The sequence below is a fragment of the Trachurus trachurus genome (genome assembly GCF_905171665.1).
Source record: "Trachurus trachurus genome assembly, chromosome: 23".
In the NCBI taxonomy this organism is placed as follows: Eukaryota; Metazoa; Chordata; class Actinopteri; order Carangiformes; family Carangidae; genus Trachurus; species Trachurus trachurus.
In genome coordinates, this window is record NC_139912.1 from 20589812 (window position 1) to 20609421 (window position 19610).

Below are 19610 nucleotides of genomic sequence, written 5' to 3' on the forward strand. Positions count from 1 at the left end.
TCATCATATGCACAATAGTCTGTTCAACTGTCAAAATTAGTCAACATACTGTAGGCTAATACCATGAAAACCATATGAATTTCTTGCAGCATTTCATAAATTCATGACAGTAATTGACAGTCAGGTGAAATTAGAACTTGACTAACGAAGGAGGAGTTCCTACATCTCAGATGACCAATCAATCAGCTGTTTAGCTACCTGACTGGTGCTGTCTATGATTGTGAATGCTGCCAAACGCGTATATATAGAGCTTGGCTAGGGCCTGTACCTTTTGCAGTATAAACATACATACACATACATACAGAGAGAGAACTGTAGGCCTATACATTTTGTTTTTACAGTACATAATCTTGAGTTACTTTATGTAGGCTATATGTGAATAAAAATGGTAACAATTTCCTTGGCAATATGAGTGCAGTGTGTGTGATGTCAAACTTTGGAGGCTGCTCTTACTGTAAAGTCCTTTTCTTCGGTTTTATACGTCTCTGCCATAGTGACAAAACATCTAAGCATTTTGACTTGCAGTGCTCACAGAATGCCACAGGGATGATGCATTTTGGGGGCACTGACTACTTACATGAGAAAGAAGTTTGGTTTTGACACATTAGTAAACTGTTTTGGGAGAGATATGAGGTTCTGCAGCTCATCCACGGTGTTATGCTGAACCATCCAGTTTATTTTTGGTAAAAGCACTAAGTGAATGCAAATGAGCCAAAAGCAATTGAGAAAGATCTTTGCCATTTTGATGGTACTGACACTTTACATGGTAAAGGAATCTAGTTTTGAAGCATGTGTGAACAGTTTTGGGAGAGATATGCGCTTTTGCTAGTGAGCTGTAATGTTGTGCAGAACTGTAAGACTGTTTGGCCAAATGGTCTTATAGTTTTAAGAATGTAATTTCTGTTTCAAGAAATGAGCCAAACCAACAGAGAAAAACTGTAAGAACCAGTATATAGTCATAGCCCATCAGCTGTTCCCTGTCTCTTCTCTCAGCCGTCAGACCATCCACCTTCCCTCACCTCCATGTTTTTCCTCTCACACCTGCCATTCTCCTTCCTACCACAAGATGTCTCCATACATTTCTTCCTGTTTCCCTTTTGTCTCTGCCAGCTGACATGAGCTCACTTTTTCTCATGATCCCATCAGTATTTAAACACACACCATTATCCAACAGCTTCTGTTGCGTTCCTTGTTATGCTCATAAGTGTTTACCATAAACCCGTCTTTGCATTTCAAGGCGCTCCAACGACTGTTATCAGTGAATCCTGACACATTTTGATACGTTATCATGAATGACAGCTGTTAATCATTCACAGCCAGTATAAGGGTATTTATGTTTGTTTCTAAATCATCTGAATTGAGTTGGGTTCTGTTCATTTATGAGGAACTTATCTCAACTGCGGAACATTAGGTTTCTGTTTTGTTGCTGTGTTTTGAACCACTGGGCTACCATACATCGTGGCAGCTCTTTGTGATCAGTATAAAAAAAATTAACCTGAGTCAGGGACTTTCCATCTAAACTGATTTACCAACACCGGTTTCAATAGTCCACATTAAATCAGACATAAAAATACTTTGGACCTACACCTACACTATAAAGTCTGAAGTGCAGCTCAGGGCCCCTCCCAACACACTGACGCTGTGAAATATGTTATGACTCTGACCACAAAGCACTGAACAGGAAGGACATTTTCAGATTCAACCCGTGACAACATCAGATTTCATATGAAGAGACACAAACACTTGAATTGGTTCAACTCAATTGCATTTTATTTCCATATACCAAAAATAAATCTCAACATTATCTTAAGGCATTCACCAAGGATGGGTTTGCTACCCAGACGTATCTCAAATCACATACATTTAATGAGTTTAATACCTTTTATGTGTTACTGGTACATACTACCTACTAGCCAACCACAGAAACAACATAAGAAAGTGCTCTGGTTTTGAGTAATTCTATAAAACAACTTACTTGTCTATCAAAATAAAAAATCAACGTAATTTAAAAACTCTTTATTTAGCTCAGCATTTCTAACTTAGCGTAAAGCACACAGCAATGAACAGGTTAACAGAACATGAGTAAATCAAATTCCCCCAAGATTTCCAAGTTTGTGCTATTTTTTTTTGTGGGTAGCCACAACCACGTCACAAGTCAACAGCTGATGACAGCGTGAAGCCTTGTGAGATACACAAATCCTTCATAAGGAAACTAAAACCTAATTTAATATTTGGTTTGTGCACATTATTTAGGAGATATACAAGTTTGTTTCTAGCATGTTGCACACCAACACAGAGAGAAGAACATATACACTTCAGATACAGTATATTTACATATCAGCAGTTGCCTGGCATACACATATAGTTCACTGTCGCACAACTATTCATCCAGTGTTAAAATGTGTAATGTATGTGCTGCATTTTCAATTATACTATCATGTTATTGACACTACTTAAATTCAGTATCCATTAATGACCAGGCTTCTATGTTCCTACTGGATGTATGTTTCTGTTTGCTGACAATTATATTAAAAAATCTGTATTTTTTTTCCCTTTTAACATATTTTCTCACAATAAATGACACTCAAGGCCAATTTCTGATTGTTAAATTAACTGATTTCACATTAGTCAATCTCTCTGAGGCTGTGTTTGGTAGGAACAGGCAGGTAAAGGTAAATCAAGAGTATAAAAGAGGGGGAAAGAAGGAGGATACAGATTTATAAGCTGTATTTTAAAGACAGTATACATAGTTTTTGAACTAATTCATGTAATCTAATAATGTTAAGGCTTGTTACTGTGAGTAGTTGATTGTTTTAGGCCTCGACACAGCACATCCTTCCATGGAGCTTTGCTCACAGCTGGATCAAGTGCTGCATTTTCCCGCATTTGTTGAAGTTCAGAGTCAAACCAAAGTTTTCAGATGAAACAGTCCAATTTCTTCATCGTCATGGGCCTGAACAGACCTGTGATAATGAAAGGATATTTTTTAAAAAGTGTGTAATCACTCAGTTACTGCACCAGTTGTTTGTTTACTGAGCTGAAAGATGACACTGACATATGGTACATACCTGAAGCAGGGCGGAGCAGAGAACTTACATATCTGGTTCTGCAGAGAGGAACAAAAATATCACAGTGAGCGACTGAACTTTCTAGCACCTCCGATCAGTACAGGTTACAGTGTGATTCTGGAGCAGTACAGAGAAATGCTACACTGACACATCTGCATTCCTGAAGGAAGAGATGTTGTGTATTTATATGTATGCTGGAAAAAGAAAATGCGTATCATTCAGAATGAATGTCTCAGTTCATGTGACCTGTTTAATTAGTGGTTCAAATTTAGAAAAACTAAAAATGATTAGACTAAACAGGCTTTTGTCTTTTCTTCTCTTTTGTTTGGCAAAAAAATAAAGATGACAGATGAAACCAAATCTTCACACACTCTTTCCTCTTCTCACTAGCTGTGGTTTGCAGACGTGACCTAATGTGTGTTCATGAGCAGCGTGAGCTCCTCACAAAGTGTTTGTTTCATTTCTATATGAAGAACTACATAACCTGTGTTGTAAAAGTATTATTATCAATAGGGGATAGCACAGAAATGTATGTTATGTCCTGTGTAACATATGCAAATGTGTTATTTCCATAATCAACTGAATTTAAAAGAAAGTGAAAAAATTAAATAGAAGAATGACAAAACATGGTGTGATAAAATAAAAGGAACAGCACAGGAAATTAGCAAATGTAAGTTATTATAAATTATAAATAAGAAATTATTACATGATGTCTGTACATAGGAACTGTCCAAAACATGAGGTGCATAAGATTTACAAAAGTTGAAACTGAACACAGTAATTTGGTTGTGTAATTTAGACAGATGTAGACAGACACATACCCCATATGTACTGCTGTGTCTTCCCCAAGTGTTTGACTCTGCAGGAATAGTGCTCCCCGCTGTTTGGGGTGAAGGGCACATGCTTTGTCAGGTGGTAGCTCCAGTTCTCCTCGAAGGCCAGGTCAGTCTGATTGCCTCCCTCGATAACGTTGTCACCTTTGAGCAGGTCGATGGTGATTTCAGGTGGGTAGAAGTCGCTCACATGGCAGATCAGCACATTTGACTTTCCATACAGGCCTGGTGAACGGCTGTACACCTGCACCTTGGGCGAAACTAAAGAGGAGATGGAAAACGTTTCACACATGTAACTTACAGACATGATATGATGACAATATTTTAATAACAAATACAGACTATTGTTAATTATTAGCCTATATAACTATCAATAAAAAGGTAACATTTTGTTATTGAATACAACCATTTGAATGCCAATCGATGTAATATTGCTTCATTTTTTGTTATAATGAAATGTCTATTGAAGATAATGTCTAAATTAGGCTATTATTTCAGTATGACCCATGGTGGTTATAACACAACAGTAAGGTTTTAGATTGGTTTCAAATTGTTTCGATTTCTCCCGTCACGTAGGGACATAACTTATTGAGCTTCACAAAAGACATTAACTTGATCTAAAACACAACTAATCTAAGTTTCACTGTAGTTTTAGGAGGATTATTTCCAGGGTTAAAACTTCATAGTTTCCGGTAAACTGAAGGTTAGCTAACATTACCAAGCAAAGGCTGAGACCACAGTCTATGGCTGAGACCTGCCATTTCATGACTATCCGCGACACTACGCCATTTCTAAATACACCCGTATACGTATTTACAGTAAAATACTTACTTTCTTTAGTCGCGTCGATGAGGCAAAGCAGACCGACGAGAACGGTGACGACAAGGGTCTTCATCCTGTCACCTTGAGACGTTAATGTCCTGGACAAAGTTATTTAGTCTTCGCTCGAATAAACGAGACGTCAAAAGTTCACCGCGGCCAAAAACGAAAGTATCCCTGGCTGGGTGTTATTGTCGTCAGTAGTTTCCTGGTCGAGACAGCAGCACTGGGCGGAGCTTAAAGTGACGAATCAGGAAGCCAGGGCAGGCTGCGCTGCTAAGCTCCGCCCCCCGAGGCATTACGTCACCTCCAGCTTCACCAATAGAAAAATCGTGGGCAGCTGTTGCTAGGTAGAAATAACTCCGACATGTTCCTGTTGCGCAGTTGTATTTACTGTAATCCTGACTGCAAGTTTTGAGGGCCCACTCCATCGTGTTTGTGTCTTAATTGTCAACAGCAATATTTTGGTCCCTATACGCTGTAATTTAAAAGTAGAAGTAACAAGAGATAGAAATATTTAGATACGTTTTGTTGTTTCTATTATATAATTATTGTGCTGTTAAATTTTCTGTTTTGTGATAGCCTATCTAGTACTTTCTGTTTTGTTGTTTTGTATGATATAGCCTAATGTGTTTTCTTTTGTTGGTTGCGTTTTGTAAAACAATTTAGTTTGTACCTTGAAGCCATCTTATGACCTGGAGCATATTAGGCTACTGCTGTAGCGAACACACTTAAGCTGAATGTCCTATAAGTAAGCAAGTATATAAGTAAGCACCCGGCCATAGACCTGGCCTAATGCTGGTCTACCAAAATAAAAGTCTGTCATGTAGCTACTGTGTGAAATTGGAGCTAGACATCTGAACTTCAGGAATACTTAATTGACAAACAGAGACATTCATATCCTTTAATTGGGAATATTATTAGGGGACAGCCACACAATATGTATGTGAATATCAAGCTCACCCCTGATAACATGCTTGTTTTCTTCTGGCACAGTAATCCTCTAGTCCTCGGCCATGATTTGGTCCATGATAGGCTGTCAGATGCTACTCTGAATCTTTACCAATTCTGCCCAAAGACAGTAGATTCAGCCACAGTCCTCTGGCTGTCAGCCAACATCCCATGTGTTTTTAATCAATAAAGTTGAATTCAAAGTATTTTAAAATTAACTGGAATAGTATTTTCACATTCATTTTCCTCAGAACATGTGTGACAGGCAGTGAAGGGATGAGTGTAAGACCACCCAGTGAAGCACAGGTCAAATTGGTAAAGTCTTAACTGGAAGGGTCAATCTGTGTCACTCATTTAAATGTTGACACGGTAGGCTACATTAAAGCAGAAGTAAGCGATCCGGTCGTTTTGGCTAATGCTGCGTTCCAGGCCGGCTTTTGAAACTGTAAATTACAGCTTCAAGTCACAACTTACGACTTTGTAGCGTTCCAGGCAGTGGGTTATGTAAGATGTCATGCTTTTTTACTTCACTAACTGTGCGTTCACACCGAAAGCTTCCAAAGTGTCAAAACGCTGGAAGTCAAATTATTTTCAATGAGAGCCCAGCGACCAAAGCGTCAACTGCCGTCACCGCGCTTCCAATGTGTCCAAAGCGTCACCAGACGATAAGTTGAGCCTTGGTTAACTTTAGAGACTTCATTTGGCTCCCCCTTTTTTCTTTTTTTTGTCCTTCGGCTCCCCAATGACCAGTGCGATCGAACTTTGACGTCAGTCACGTGACGAGCGCCCGAAGCAGCTAAAAATGTTTGCCATTTTGGAAGCTGTCTTCTCTGAAGCACACCCTCGAGCGTTTTTGACACTTTGGAAGCTTATCATTGCATACTTATCAAAATCCCTTTAATAAATAACCTGTAGAGTTTTGTGTTTAAAAAATTAAAACATCAGTATATTTTAAGACACTTTATTTAGACAAATGAATTTACAAGTGTCAACCAACAAATCAAACTTTTTGAACACACTTCTATTTACTTCAAATAGGACAGCCCATACACATAATTAATTTCACCAGTTCCTATTTAATTGCATAATTTAGGTAGGAAAACAGTTTCAATCAATCTAAGTGTACTAGACACAAATAACGACAGCATTCCCTGCTTTAATTTTATATAAACACAATGTCTAACGACAAGGGCAAAGGATGAAAAATAAGGTGCAAGCAATGTACGTATGAAACGCTGCTAAATTAGAAAAGACTAAATGACCAGCAGCCCTTGTATTCTGTCATATTAAAGTAGAAACTGAACATTTACATCTCCCTCAGCAAGATATTGATAGTTGGCTTTATGGAAAGAAAAGTGAGAAGTTGTGGGGAATCTGTTGATCCTGTTGATTACAGATGTGAAGATCAAATGCTGCTGAGGCTGGAATAGTGGTTGTCATCTGGAAAGAGAAAAAAGAACAACAGCAAGTCAGCATCTACTGAGGCAATCAAATGACATTCCTGGTGTGGGGTGGTTGAGTAGCTTCGCTGTATAACAGAGAAATTAACTTACCAAACTGAGCCTTTGCGGGGCCTTACATGTTGGACTCTGTAAAAAAATGAAGAAGCAGAAACACATTTATAATCTATCTCATCTACAAGTGTATTTCATTTACATATTCAAAAGTAAATAGAAACACTTTGAATTACACTTGATTTGTTTGAAAGGTGGTATATACATACAATTTGGTTGATATTCTGTTTTACAATTGATTTACATTATATTTTTTGTATAGTGTATCAAGGCTGATGATTTGACATGTGACCTCTTCAATTTTCTGTTTTGAGGTTTCTATTTCTTTTTTCAATCTCAATAGATTACAATAGAAGTATCAGTGCTGCTGCTTTTAACAGCCCCCCCCCCTCCTCTTTTTAGCATGATTGCACAACATTTTTGTTTTTAATGTTTGTTTGTTTTTTAGCGTTTTTATACGAGCCTGTCAAAGACGAATTTCTGTCACTCGTGACAGACAAAGTTTATCTATCTATCTATCTATCTATCTATCTATCTATCTATCTATCTATCTATCTATCTATCTATCTATCTATCTATCTATCTATCTATCTAAATGCATACACCCTCTGACTGTTTTGAAGTTTATTATCATTATGTAAAGTTAATGTCTTCCTTCGGTCTCATCTAATTGCCTACATAGCTGTGTTATCACCTACTGATACAGTTTTGAATCTCTGTACAATTTCTTGACTGATCTCAACTCACCCCAGGCGTAGTCTTTCTTATTCTGCCCATGGGTGACCCTGCAGCTGTACTTCTGGCCGTCATTGGGCGTGAAGCCGGCGCTCTTGGTCAGATGGAAGTGCCAGTCCTGCTTGAAGGCCAGGTCTGTCTGCACGGCATTGGGGATCTCCACTCCATCTTGAAGGAGCTGGATGGAGATGTCAGGGGGGTGGAAGTTGCTCACGTGGCAGATGAGGGTGTTATCCTTTCCGTACTCCCCTGGGTTACGGCTGTACACCTGAACCTTGGGTGGACCTGAAGGCAACATGGGAATTACGTCAAACGACATTCCTTTTTTTTTTAACCAGACACGACTTCCTGGATGAAAAGACTCATAATATAATTATAACAACATTGGGTGCACATAAAATATTCAATTGATAAATAGCAGTTATTATACTGATATATAATAATACTGGTTTAGTGAGTATGAAAACAATGTGTCCATCAAGGTCACCACAAAAGAAAACCGATGGGGGATTTTTTTTACTGCGCACTTACTTGTGAGATAAAATTAGAAAATAAAAATGAAACTAATCACAAGGTGAGAATCCAACGGACGATAGTCGAAATGTTCCAGAACCTCAAACACAATGTGTTTTTGTTTTTAATCCACAAGGACTTATTTCACTGAGAATTCAGACACTGGCCCTCTGTAGTTTGGGCAGATGCCGTTTCCTGTAAACACTCAGATGCAGGTTTACCTCCCTGAAGCCAGAGGAGGGTGCTATCACAGCAGAGATGAAGTTACTGGAAATCGAAACTAAATCAGACTGTTGAGGGGAATCCCACCGCCTTAAAAAAAGACGTTTTATACCGTTTCTCTTTAGCATGTGACTCTCACAATGTCTCTTCTATAAGCCTTTAGTTTTATTTCACAGATTACTGCCTTAGTTTACAAAATCCTAACCTATTTGTGATGTCGCCTGGGTCGCCATAACAAAGGCAGCTTCACCTTAAATATAGTGTCTGCAATTCTTCAGTCCAAAAACAAGATAAAATTCATGACAGGTAGATTAAAAACAATACTTACTGGTTTTGGAGTCCACTGAGCAGAAAACTGCTACTACGACCGCGATACACAGAACGTAGTTCATCGTGGCCTTCTCTCTTGCTTCAGTAGTTCGAGGAGACGTGCATTCACCTCTTTCAAAGTGCTGGAATAAAGTGAAAGTGTGGAGGGAGGCAGCTTTGTGGAGTCATCTAGGTCCACCCACTTCACCGCATCAGCCAATCAGTAATTTTCATCATACTGTCACTAGGTAAAATATGGCAAAAGAGGTTTGGTTCCTCATGGAGGAGGGACGGTTTAGGAAACTACCGGGCGACCCACATTCACCAAAGTGTTAAAAACGGCAGAGAAACAGCTTATTCTGTGTGTGGTGATGCCAAGAATTAGTCAATCTAACAACAACACACCTACAGCAGGAGGGATCAGGTTAAATCCTGATGTTTGCAGGACTGTCAGGGTCATTCTCAGCCCCTCTGCTTTTTGTATTGTTTTTTTCCTTCCTCTCTCAGCTCTTTAGTCCCTTATTTCTTCTCATCTTCCTTATTATTGTTCCCTCCCTTCATCCTCATGTCTTTTCCACTCATTATGTTGTAAATTCAATGAAACGTTTTTATTTTTTATTTTTTTTTAAAGTCTTTTCAAGTACCATCTTGCCCGTGGTGCTCCTTATGTCATTTGTTTACAGGCAGAACCGCCATGTTGTGGTGCTACTGTACTGACACCCAGAAGTAGCCTATGTTAACACATTATTTGCACTTTTATCTTGTATGCTTATTTTGCATATGTTTGTTAGACTATGGAGAGCCTGTCTCTGTTCATTTTACATCATTAAGTGAATTATTTGTATGAAAATGATTAACAGCTGCTCCTTCCTAACAAAACATATAGGCTATGTGCTGATCATGTAGGGATTTGTTTCACTGATCATATACGATATATACGTCTGAAGTTTGGGCGGATACTGGTTTCCTCTAAACAATGTTGACCAGGCAGAATCGTGCCAGTGGACTGAGCTGCTGTCGCAGATTGATTATACCAGAAAAAGAAACTAAATCCTGTTTGATGAGGGGAATTCCACCAAATTAAAAACAAGACAGACATGTTTCATACTGTTTCTATTTTGCGTGAAGCAGACAATAAGCATTTTTGTGAACAGATTTTACAGATGTTGCCTTGTGTTGTGTATATCGTCTCACAAAACCTCAGTTAACCTCTGATGTCACTGACCTGGTGGAGACAACACGAAGGTGGTTTTATTAGAGTTAATCTAATTTATCTTTATGATTTTGGATTTCCCCTGCAAACATTCGACTGAGACAGCACCAGCAGTGACCGTCAGTGACAATCATGTCTGGAAGTGAGGAGGAGGCTCACTTAAAGCAGAATGCTCATTTGATACTGATTTGTCAAGTCTCAGATTACATGTGTCCTAAACTGTGTGTGTTTTGGTTTGAAACAGACCAACTGAGAGAAAGAGAGAGAGAGAGAAAGCCAAACAGAAACTGAAATTTAACTTTGTTTGCTTTTTATCTTATTGTGACGACTTATAAAACAAAAAGAAGACAAAACTCTTAGCAGCAGATTTCTTCATGTGCAATTATGCCTGAAAAATCATATTACGTTACACCACGGAATCAGACTGTTTTTCTTTCTCCTCTGTGGTTTCTTAGAGGTGGCGCTTATTGGTCATGTGCCATTGAGTCATAACTTTGATACGTCTGCTCTGTCTGTTTTTCCTCCGGCCTTAAAAAACAAAACATTTACAACCTTACACATGAATTTTATCCAATGTAATATTATTCAAAGATGGTCCCTAGTTTTAGTTCAGGAAGCTTGAACCAAAAGTGAACAATATTAATAATATTTTAAAATGATTCAATTGTTGTGAGGCTATGTTTCATATTAATGTAGCCTATCCTGTTTACTTGACTAGATCCTGCTATGATAAGAAATTAGTAGGTACAGTAATCAGAAATCAGTTGTAGGCTACCTACGACTATTACCAAAAATGTCTTCATACAGTTTTGTTAATGCCCCCACCCCCCCACACACCATGGATACACTTTTTTTTTATTTTTTTTTTTACAACGTGTCAATGATTGATTGTAGCCTACAATTGTTCAATAAAGGTTATTTAAAATAACTATTTATTTTGCGCCATCGCCATTTTCCATGTCCATGATTCTAAAGTTAGTAAAAACAAAGACGATTTAGAAACACAGTAAAGTCTGGTAAAACACAAACCAAGAGGCTTGTTTTTTTGTAAAGCATCACAGCCTACTCTCAGAGAGGAGTTTTTCTATGTCACATACCGCCATAGACTGTAAAAAGCGCGGGACATGAGAAGCCTCACCTGACACCGACCTCACCAGGTTGAGACAGGTGGTTGAGGCGGTGACCTGTCCTCCACTGACGGTGTGGCGTCTGGGCTGGTTGTTTATGGCCGGGGACGGGACAGTAACGACACTTTCTTGATAAACAAACAAAACAATAATAGTTGACTGTATGTTTGAAGTTGTGAGGTCGCTCTGGGAGAAACAAAGGACGCACAGATTAAGCCAGTTTAGGAAGATTTGAGCCAATCAGAGGCAGAGAGGGGCGGGGCAAAACATGGATGAACGAAACCTATCGACTGTAGAGAAACACAGGCAGCCCCGAGGCCACCGCCATGTCCGGGACCGGGACAGACTAACGGCATTTACAGTAAGAAACCCTGGAAGTTTACGGCTGTATGGCAGAAACACCTTTATGGAAACAAAATGGGAGCACAACTGGATGAAACGTGTGGCTCGTTGGTCTAGGGGTATGATTCTCGCTTAGGGTGCGAGAGGTCCCGGGTTCAAATCCCGGACGAGCCCAGATTTTAACCCCCTGAGAGCTTCAGTACTGATAACACCCTCTGAGAAGGATAGTTGAATAAATCAAAACGGCTTCATATAAAAAGAAAACAAATCAATGTCATCGATAAGTATGGAGAATCAAGCTCATTTTCCAGCCAGTGACATGAAGATGAATGCCTGGGAATATTTGGTGAACAGCTCTGACCAACCTCCACAGCTGCCCAAGTTCAAAGTTCAAACAACTTTATTTATCCCAAGTAGGGCAATTCAGTTTACAGTCCAGCAGTCACAAACACAAAGATAGGACAACACATAGTCCATTAATTCTCTCTGTCAGTTGCAACAAACTGGCATGAACTCCAGAGATAGTAACCAGCCTGCCTCTGTAAAAGCCTGGCAGCCAAACCTGCAGCTCAGTCACCACACTGCTGGAATGCACTGCCTGACAGGTGACAACCAACACACACAGATCTTTTGTATAGATGGCAGGCAAATGTGTGTTCTACTTTTACATTATGTAGCTTATCACTTTATGGTTGTGTATTACTAGTTGCTTTACTGTTTTGTTGAATGTCTTCCCAAAAGCTAGTGTGTTTTTCCTCTGCTATGGTTTGGCTTGTATTTAATGAGAATCTCAACTAAGTAGCTACAATACTAAATGACCAGGAGAGATCTTCAATGTCAAGCAGATTTGAGCAACTTGGTGTAGATCCGTAGAAAGTGTAACAATTCATTATATTTTACAAACTGAACATTTAATTTAGATTTTGATTATAGATCTGAAGAGTCGCTGCAGTATAAATGCAATGCAGTAAAAGGAAAATATTTTCTTTCCTTACTTGTAACATTTGCTTGTGCTTGTCAGGTGCTGAGGGTGAAGTAGTACAATGTTGCAATGATTCTAATTCAAATGAAATGCAGTAATTATAGACAGCAAGAAATACAAAAATGAATATAAAATAAAAATGCCAAAATATGTATTTTTTTATTTTTATTTTTTTAAAGCAAGGAAAATGGCACAGTGGAACATGAATGTTAACATGACCATCCAGTAGATAGGAAATTTCCTAAGTTTTATAAAAGGTTTATCAGTCTTTTGAATGTTTAGTAACAGATGATTTAGTTCAGAGCAGGTTCAGAGCGGTTCAGAGTCAAAGGGTAACAATTTGGGAATGGAGTCGGTCAGATGTCTGTTTGGCATTATGAGCTATTCAAGAGCGCCACCGTGTGGAGCATTACAAAAGCAAGCATGAGGAGATGTTGCATGTTGTCAGATTGTTTTTTTTTTTTTTTTTTTGCATTTTCAATTCGCTGCACTGTTACCCGTACTGTATTAATGAATTTTGAATATAGCAGCACTTTGATGTTAAAAAAAAAGTGTTAAAAGTGTTAATATACAATTATATGCTGCATTGTATATAAACTTAAGCTTTTCTTCATTGTTTTTTCTTTGTCCTTTATTTTATTTTACTGTCGGTGTGTGGTTTGTTTCTTTGTATATATGAATATATTTCAGTATTATATAATATAACATTTCGGCCTACAGGCTGGAGAGGGGAAAAAAGCTGCGTCACGTGACCGACGTCACCTTACGTCGACCAGGGGTGCAGCAGCAGCTTCCGTGTTCTCCTCAGTCCTCAGACTCTTTCGAAATCCATCGGAGGAAACGACAGAGCAACAAGATGACGACTACAGAAAAATACCCCCGTTCTTCTATTGAAGACGATTTTAACTATGGCACCAACGTGGCCACCGCCAGCATCCAGATACGGATGGGTAAGTAAACGCAGTGTTTGGGGTCGTGGCGTTGTGTCGCCTCCTCAACGTTAGCTCGATGCTAACGTCAGCTAACTGCGACTGCCATTGCACTGTTGTTATTACAGAGTCAGACCGACGTTAATCATTTATTAACGTTAAAATACAACCAAGTGTTAGTTAAACAGCACGTAGCTATGTAGAAACTTCACTTCAACCCGTTAGCAACGTTGTCAACATTTATAGCCTATATTGTTGTATCATTTGTCATCATTGTTTATGTTAAGTTAATTACGCAGCTTGTGAAGCTTTACCTACCTGACGTTGTTAGCTTCAATTTTTTTTACCTGCACACGTTCAAGGGAATGTAAATAAGTGCTAGTTTACACTAAACACAAGTAAAAAATAATAATAACTGAAAGTCAAATAATTGTAACATTAGTACAGCAGACTGCTGTAATTTCACAGCTTGGGATCTATCTATCTATCTATCTATCTATCTATCTATCTATCTATCTATCTATCTATCTATCTATCTATGCTGGGATCCTCTGTAAACATATGGTTCAAATTAAGTCTACATATCCCTGTGAGCCACTGTCAACTCTTTGCATCTTTTGCTCATCAGACTTCCTGAAGAAGGTCTACAGCCTTCTCAGCGTGCAGATCATCCTGACCACAGCCACCACTGCACTCTTCATGTTCTCTCAGACCATCAAGGAGTTTGTCCATGCAAGGTGAGGATGGTTCGTCAAACAGAGATGGGAATTTTGCCTTATGTCAAGTCAACGCTGTCACAGTTTCTTGGCCCACTGAACATCAAAAGCCTATGTCGGGCCATAGGTGTCTACCTTGTGAGCCTAAATAAACAATCATTTAATTCAGAACATAACAACTACACAGTGGCAAGAAAGTTAAAAAAAAAATTGTGGTGGTAACTTCATATTGGGACAACAATAAAACGAAAGGTTGATTGGTAGACACAACATGCAGCTCTGTGTGTGAAATAAAAAGATGACTGTGAAAACATCCCAACAGGTTTGACCAGTGATTTAATCAAAGGTTTCACTTACCTTTAAATAATTCATACCAATAAAGACACTGAAGAGTATAAAGGTTTGTGTGCTATAGGAACACTGAGGTTTAGATGAGGATCACATATCATGATGACCAGTTACTGCATAACACCAGCTCATACACCATTTTTCTTGCAACTGTACAGCATTCCTCCAATTACTAATAATATTAAAGCAGATATCAGCTTCACGGCCGTTTCGGCTAATGCTGCGTTCAAGGCAGGCTTTTGAAACCGTAAGTTACAGCTTCAAGTCACAACTACGACTTGGTAGCGTTCCAGGTAACCCGTAGCTCGTGTTTTTACCATCCTGTTGTCTGTGAAAGTTCCCTATAACGGCCACTCGTAACTTCCGACCCGTGAACTCGTACCAGATCGAACTGGTATGACTTCACAGGAAGGAAAAACACAAAGTACGAGTTTCTTTGAACGCACCATGAGTTAGCAGCCCCCGCCCTTGTCAGGCATCAATTGGTCCTCGTGCTACGTCACCACATTCACGCGCATCCCTTGGCTGCACACACAGCCCTTCATGCCGTTCTCTCTCCTCATTGGATAACACTTGTATCCCACAAGGAAAATTTTCTCCTCGGGTTACAGCAGAGCAGAGTGACGGAGAGACTCGTGTTTAGGCTGAAATACTTCATGTAAGTGATTGCTGACGGAAAATAGGACTATTTAGGACTTATATTAACAAAAACATTCCACTGATATCTGCTTTAACTGCCAATTTGCCACTGCTCATAATAGTCGGATTGGATCCATCATTTCTCCACAGCTCGTTTGTATGTGTTGTTTTCCCCATTTATTTAAACATACAACATTACATGAACGATGACATACTTAAACATAATCAGAATTATTTTACATTTTAACATACATTCACACCTTTGATAGTTCAAACTGAAAATTAATTATTGTGGTAGTGTATATCACATATCAAAAACAAACATATAACAGATATTAGATGAAAGAAGGAATGAGAGGAGAATACAATTAATAATAAAACAATTAAAAGAAATCATTTAAACAAAAATAAATACAAGGGGTTTAGGATACAGTAGGTTATGTGTGTTTTTATAACTTTTTGAATTTGTCAGTTGTGTGTTTCTTCTGTGATTAACCTGTGTTTTGTGTTTCCCCCTCAGTCCTGCTGTGGTCTTGGGTTCTGCTCTGGGCTCCCTGGTCCTCCTGCTGGCCTTGGCCGTGTTCAGGCACAGACACCCAGTCAACCTCTACCTGCTGCTTGCATTTGTAAGTATTTTTTATTTCCATTCTGTTGAGTTTTAATGAACTGTAACATTTAGGCTTATCCAGCAGCAGATGAATGCAACATCTATTTGGAGTTCAGTATATATTTACTGCTCTCTTTTATTTCTATATTTACCTGTTTCATTTTGTGATGACATAATAATGCCTCCTAGCTGTAGTGTGTAACTGTAATTGTGTGTTGTGTGCAGACTCTACTGGAAGCCGTTTCTGTGGCCACAGCTGGTGAGTAAATCTTTTGAAGGAGTCTGTCAGCTCACACACTGTGAACCGGTAGACAGAGCACCCTGACCCCGGCGCTCCTCTCTCTCCACAGTGTCCTTCTATGAATACGCCACCGTGCTGCAAGCCTTGTTCCTCACCTGCGCCGTGTTCGCCGGACTGACGGCCTACACCTTCCAGTCAAAGAGAGACTTCAGCAAAATGGGAGTAGGGTGAGTGAGTCTGACTGTATGGTGGTTTTTGTCAGTTGCTGTGTCCCTCCTCTAGAGGGAGCCACCATCAGACTTACAGTGTCTGCCCTTTTCTGACTCTTTCAGCCTGTTCGCCTGCCTGTGGATCCTCATCATTGCGGGCTGCATGAGGGTGAGTGTGGAGCTATTTCCTATGAATGAAAAAAGGATGGAAAGATGGTGGGAGTGAAAGGAAAAAGAGACAGATGAAAAAGTGTATGTTCAATAATAAAATGTGCACAAAAACAGAACCATAATTAAAGTAGCTATTTAACAGCTTAATTACATGATATCATAGATAGACACAAACTTTTAAGACTTATTATCAATTATTAAAGAGGAACTATGCAAGATTTCTGCCAAAACTATGCAACATTTTTACCTTAATTAAAGTAGGTAGTAGTAATTGTGATGGTTAAATAAATGACATATGACCCGGTGTCCCAGCTCTCATCTCTGCGATACCGTGACACAAATACACCCCGTAACCCGTAATCTCTAGTTTATGACAGATAAGACTACACAAATATACACATCGTAACATTGTATATGATAAATAACGTTATGTACCGCTCTATTGATTGTTTTTTCACCGGTTTCTGTGAAAACAAATGCACATGGCCAGGAGGAGGGTTAGCAACACAAAGGAAAAGAGACCGGACTTACATAGTTCCCCTTTAAATGAGGTCTAATATTATAAACACAGCACAGCATGACATATTCCAGTACTGAGACTTTATTCATTCTTCCTTGTTCTAGGCATTGAAGCCTCTAGAGGCCAAAAACAGCAAAATATGACTCATGGCGATATTTTCATTATGTTTATGAAATACTAGAATGAATGTACATTCACCATTTATGTTGCATTCAAATCTAAGGAGACGGTGACCTGTTATTTTGCTCAGTGAGGTTTGTATTATGTGTAGCCACACTGAGCTGAGCTGCTCCTCAGGTTCATTTGGTGTTTGAGTTAATGTAGCGGTCTAAAGTCTACCCACTCATCTGACATGACTTCATTTTCTGTGTGTGGTCAACTGCATCCAAATTGAATCAAATCAACCTTTATTTATATGGCACTTTCCATACGTTAAGTAACACAAAGTGCCTCACAGAGGCTAAAAACAACAAAGAAAACCAAGAAAACTCGACCCTCCCACCCCCACATGCACACACAGAGATACACATTCACACACATACACTATTCTATTTCTATTACATTTGATCTGTTTTGTCTTTCTGACTCGACATACACTGCTAATTGCGTTGTTCCACAAATCCACACAGAAAACTGACTGGTGTTCTAAGCCTGTAGTGTTGATTCATTGCCAGTCTAACAGAATTAATTGAACAAACATATTGAGGTTAGTGAAATTAGGTTGGTCGGCGCTCATAATAACGTAGATTTTGATAACTTTTCGAGTGGAGGTGGTGGAACAGGATTATCCACTGATAATCCACGTTGCAGACAAAGTCCCTCGACTTTACTCTCACCATCCACACACTAGTAAAAAAGAAGGCTTCAGCCTCAACTCGCCTCGTGCTGACTCTCTGTTCTCTTCTGCAGTTCTTCTTCGAAAGTGACAGCACAGAGCTGGTTCTGGCCGGGGCCGGGGCTCTGGTCTTCTGCGGCTTCATCATCTACGACACCCACCTGCTGATGAAACAGCTCTCCCCCGAGGAGCACATCCTGGCCTCCATCAACCTCTACCTGGACATCGTCAATCTCTTCCTGCACATCCTGCGTATCCTCGACTCCATGAAGAAGCACTGAAAAGCTGCCAATCCTATTCCTACCCAGCCTCACTGAAAAACCCACTCATACGCCTGTGCTGTGATTAACCTGTTTTCCTGTCCTGATCCTGTGGTTCATCAAAAAATAAAGGTTTAGAGAGGAGTCTTCATCAGTATAATTCTAACAAACCTATGTCATTGGTGAACTATTTCCAGGTGGCTGCTTCTTTTTATTCAACCCAAACTGATTGTGCTTTTGTATTGAAACATCTGTATCAGTGGAGAAGTTTGTTTTGAAACCGGAATATTATCATCATGTTTCAAGACAGATCAGTCTTAACCCTGCAGAACCTAATATGATAAAGAGCCTGCTGGCACCACCAGCTGGTGCCATGGCTGCTTGCCTTGTTTTAGAAACACTTTCCAATTTTCTAAGTTATTTTTCAGAGAGTTTTCAGAACTGTCATTCTAATCCATTCTCAGATTGAATTTATTGTTGAATGTTTTTGGTGTAATCAAAAAAATAGTTGTTTATATTGGACTGTAGCCTACTGCTGCAGCCCTCTGATGTTCCATATCTGTTCATGTTGTACAACGGCAAGAGGACGACGCACAGTCTGATTATTTTGATGAAGTTTAAGCGCATGCGTGGGGCCATTAATAGCTGTCATTGTACATACTGTAATTTTATGGTGTAAATGTAGTTGTGAAAATAAATGAAGTGATTCTATCCTGAATAATTACAGGTATCAGAGTAAATGTTTTGGCTTTTCATTTTCAAACTACAACTATTTCAGTTTGATATGCATACCATTGTGTATGAATTCACTGTTTTGGGTGTTTCTGATGATCATCCTATCTTCTGGGTGAGAGCTTTTATAAAAACTGAGTACAAACAGAAAAAATGAGAAACACTACTACTAATAAATACAAAAATTATATTAATATCATCATTAATTGGGTTAGATAAAATCACTTTGAAATCATTTAATTCCTAACTCCTACACCAGATGAATTGTATGCACACATGATTTGTTCTTATCCCTTTCAGACTTAACTATAATTTTTCAAATGTGGTGATGATAAATTAATAGATTTGATATATTACAGGGCAAATTTATATAAGAAATATGAGCTTAGTACATTGAGCAGTCGCCAAATTTTTCTCACTGGAATTTCCTTTGTTTTCTTCATAAAAAAATAGCCTCTGCTTGGCTTCCAACTCAATTACATGGTTTGTTTTATTAGCAAACCAGTCCCTCAGTTTTCTCCAGCCGACTGTTGTACATCAACCATGATAAAAAAAAAAGAAGAAAGTTTTATTGTGTCAGATTTCGCTTTACAAAAAAAAAAAAATCACATTTATTGATGATTATGAAACGTTTGAGTTAGTTAAAATTAAGTATGCTATTATTATTATTATTATTATTATTATTATTATTATTATTATTATTATTATTATTATTATTATTATACAGTAGAAAACGACACATTTGTATGGAAAAGGCCACGTTTTGCTACTAAAT

The 19610-nt window shown here is 38.8% G+C and overlaps 3 protein-coding genes across 3 annotated transcripts; 1 reads left to right on the forward strand and 2 right to left on the reverse strand.

Annotated features, from left to right (window-relative positions):
• Positions 1 to 1748: 1748 nt before the first annotated feature.
• Positions 1749 to 4941, reverse strand: LOC311006917 (beta-2-microglobulin-like). Its single transcript, XM_083999953.1, has 4 exons — positions 4733 to 4941; positions 3890 to 4162; positions 3069 to 3106; positions 1749 to 2963 (listed from the first exon to the last, which is right to left on the reverse strand). The coding sequence occupies exons 1-3, from the start codon at positions 4794 to 4796 to the stop codon at positions 3093 to 3095; spliced, it is 351 nt and encodes a 116-aa protein (XP_083856079.1). The 5' UTR covers positions 4797 to 4941; the 3' UTR covers positions 1749 to 2963; positions 3069 to 3092.
• Positions 4942 to 6616: 1675 nt separating this feature from the next.
• LOC311006944 (beta-2-microglobulin-like) lies at positions 6617 to 9138 on the reverse strand. Its single transcript, XM_084000008.1, has 4 exons — positions 8984 to 9138; positions 7933 to 8205; positions 7225 to 7260; positions 6617 to 7111 (listed from the first exon to the last, which is right to left on the reverse strand). The coding sequence occupies exons 1-3, from the start codon at positions 9045 to 9047 to the stop codon at positions 7247 to 7249; spliced, it is 351 nt and encodes a 116-aa protein (XP_083856134.1). The 5' UTR covers positions 9048 to 9138; the 3' UTR covers positions 6617 to 7111; positions 7225 to 7246.
• A 4242-nt stretch (positions 9139 to 13380) lies between these two features.
• Positions 13381 to 18844, forward strand: tmbim4 (transmembrane BAX inhibitor motif containing 4). Its single transcript, XM_083999178.1, has 7 exons — positions 13381 to 13578; positions 14186 to 14294; positions 15781 to 15886; positions 16093 to 16126; positions 16218 to 16335; positions 16441 to 16486; positions 17918 to 18844. The coding sequence occupies exons 1-7, from the start codon at positions 13485 to 13487 to the stop codon at positions 18122 to 18124; spliced, it is 714 nt and encodes a 237-aa protein (XP_083855304.1). The 5' UTR covers positions 13381 to 13484; the 3' UTR covers positions 18125 to 18844.
• The last annotated feature ends 766 nt before the right edge of the window (positions 18845 to 19610 follow it).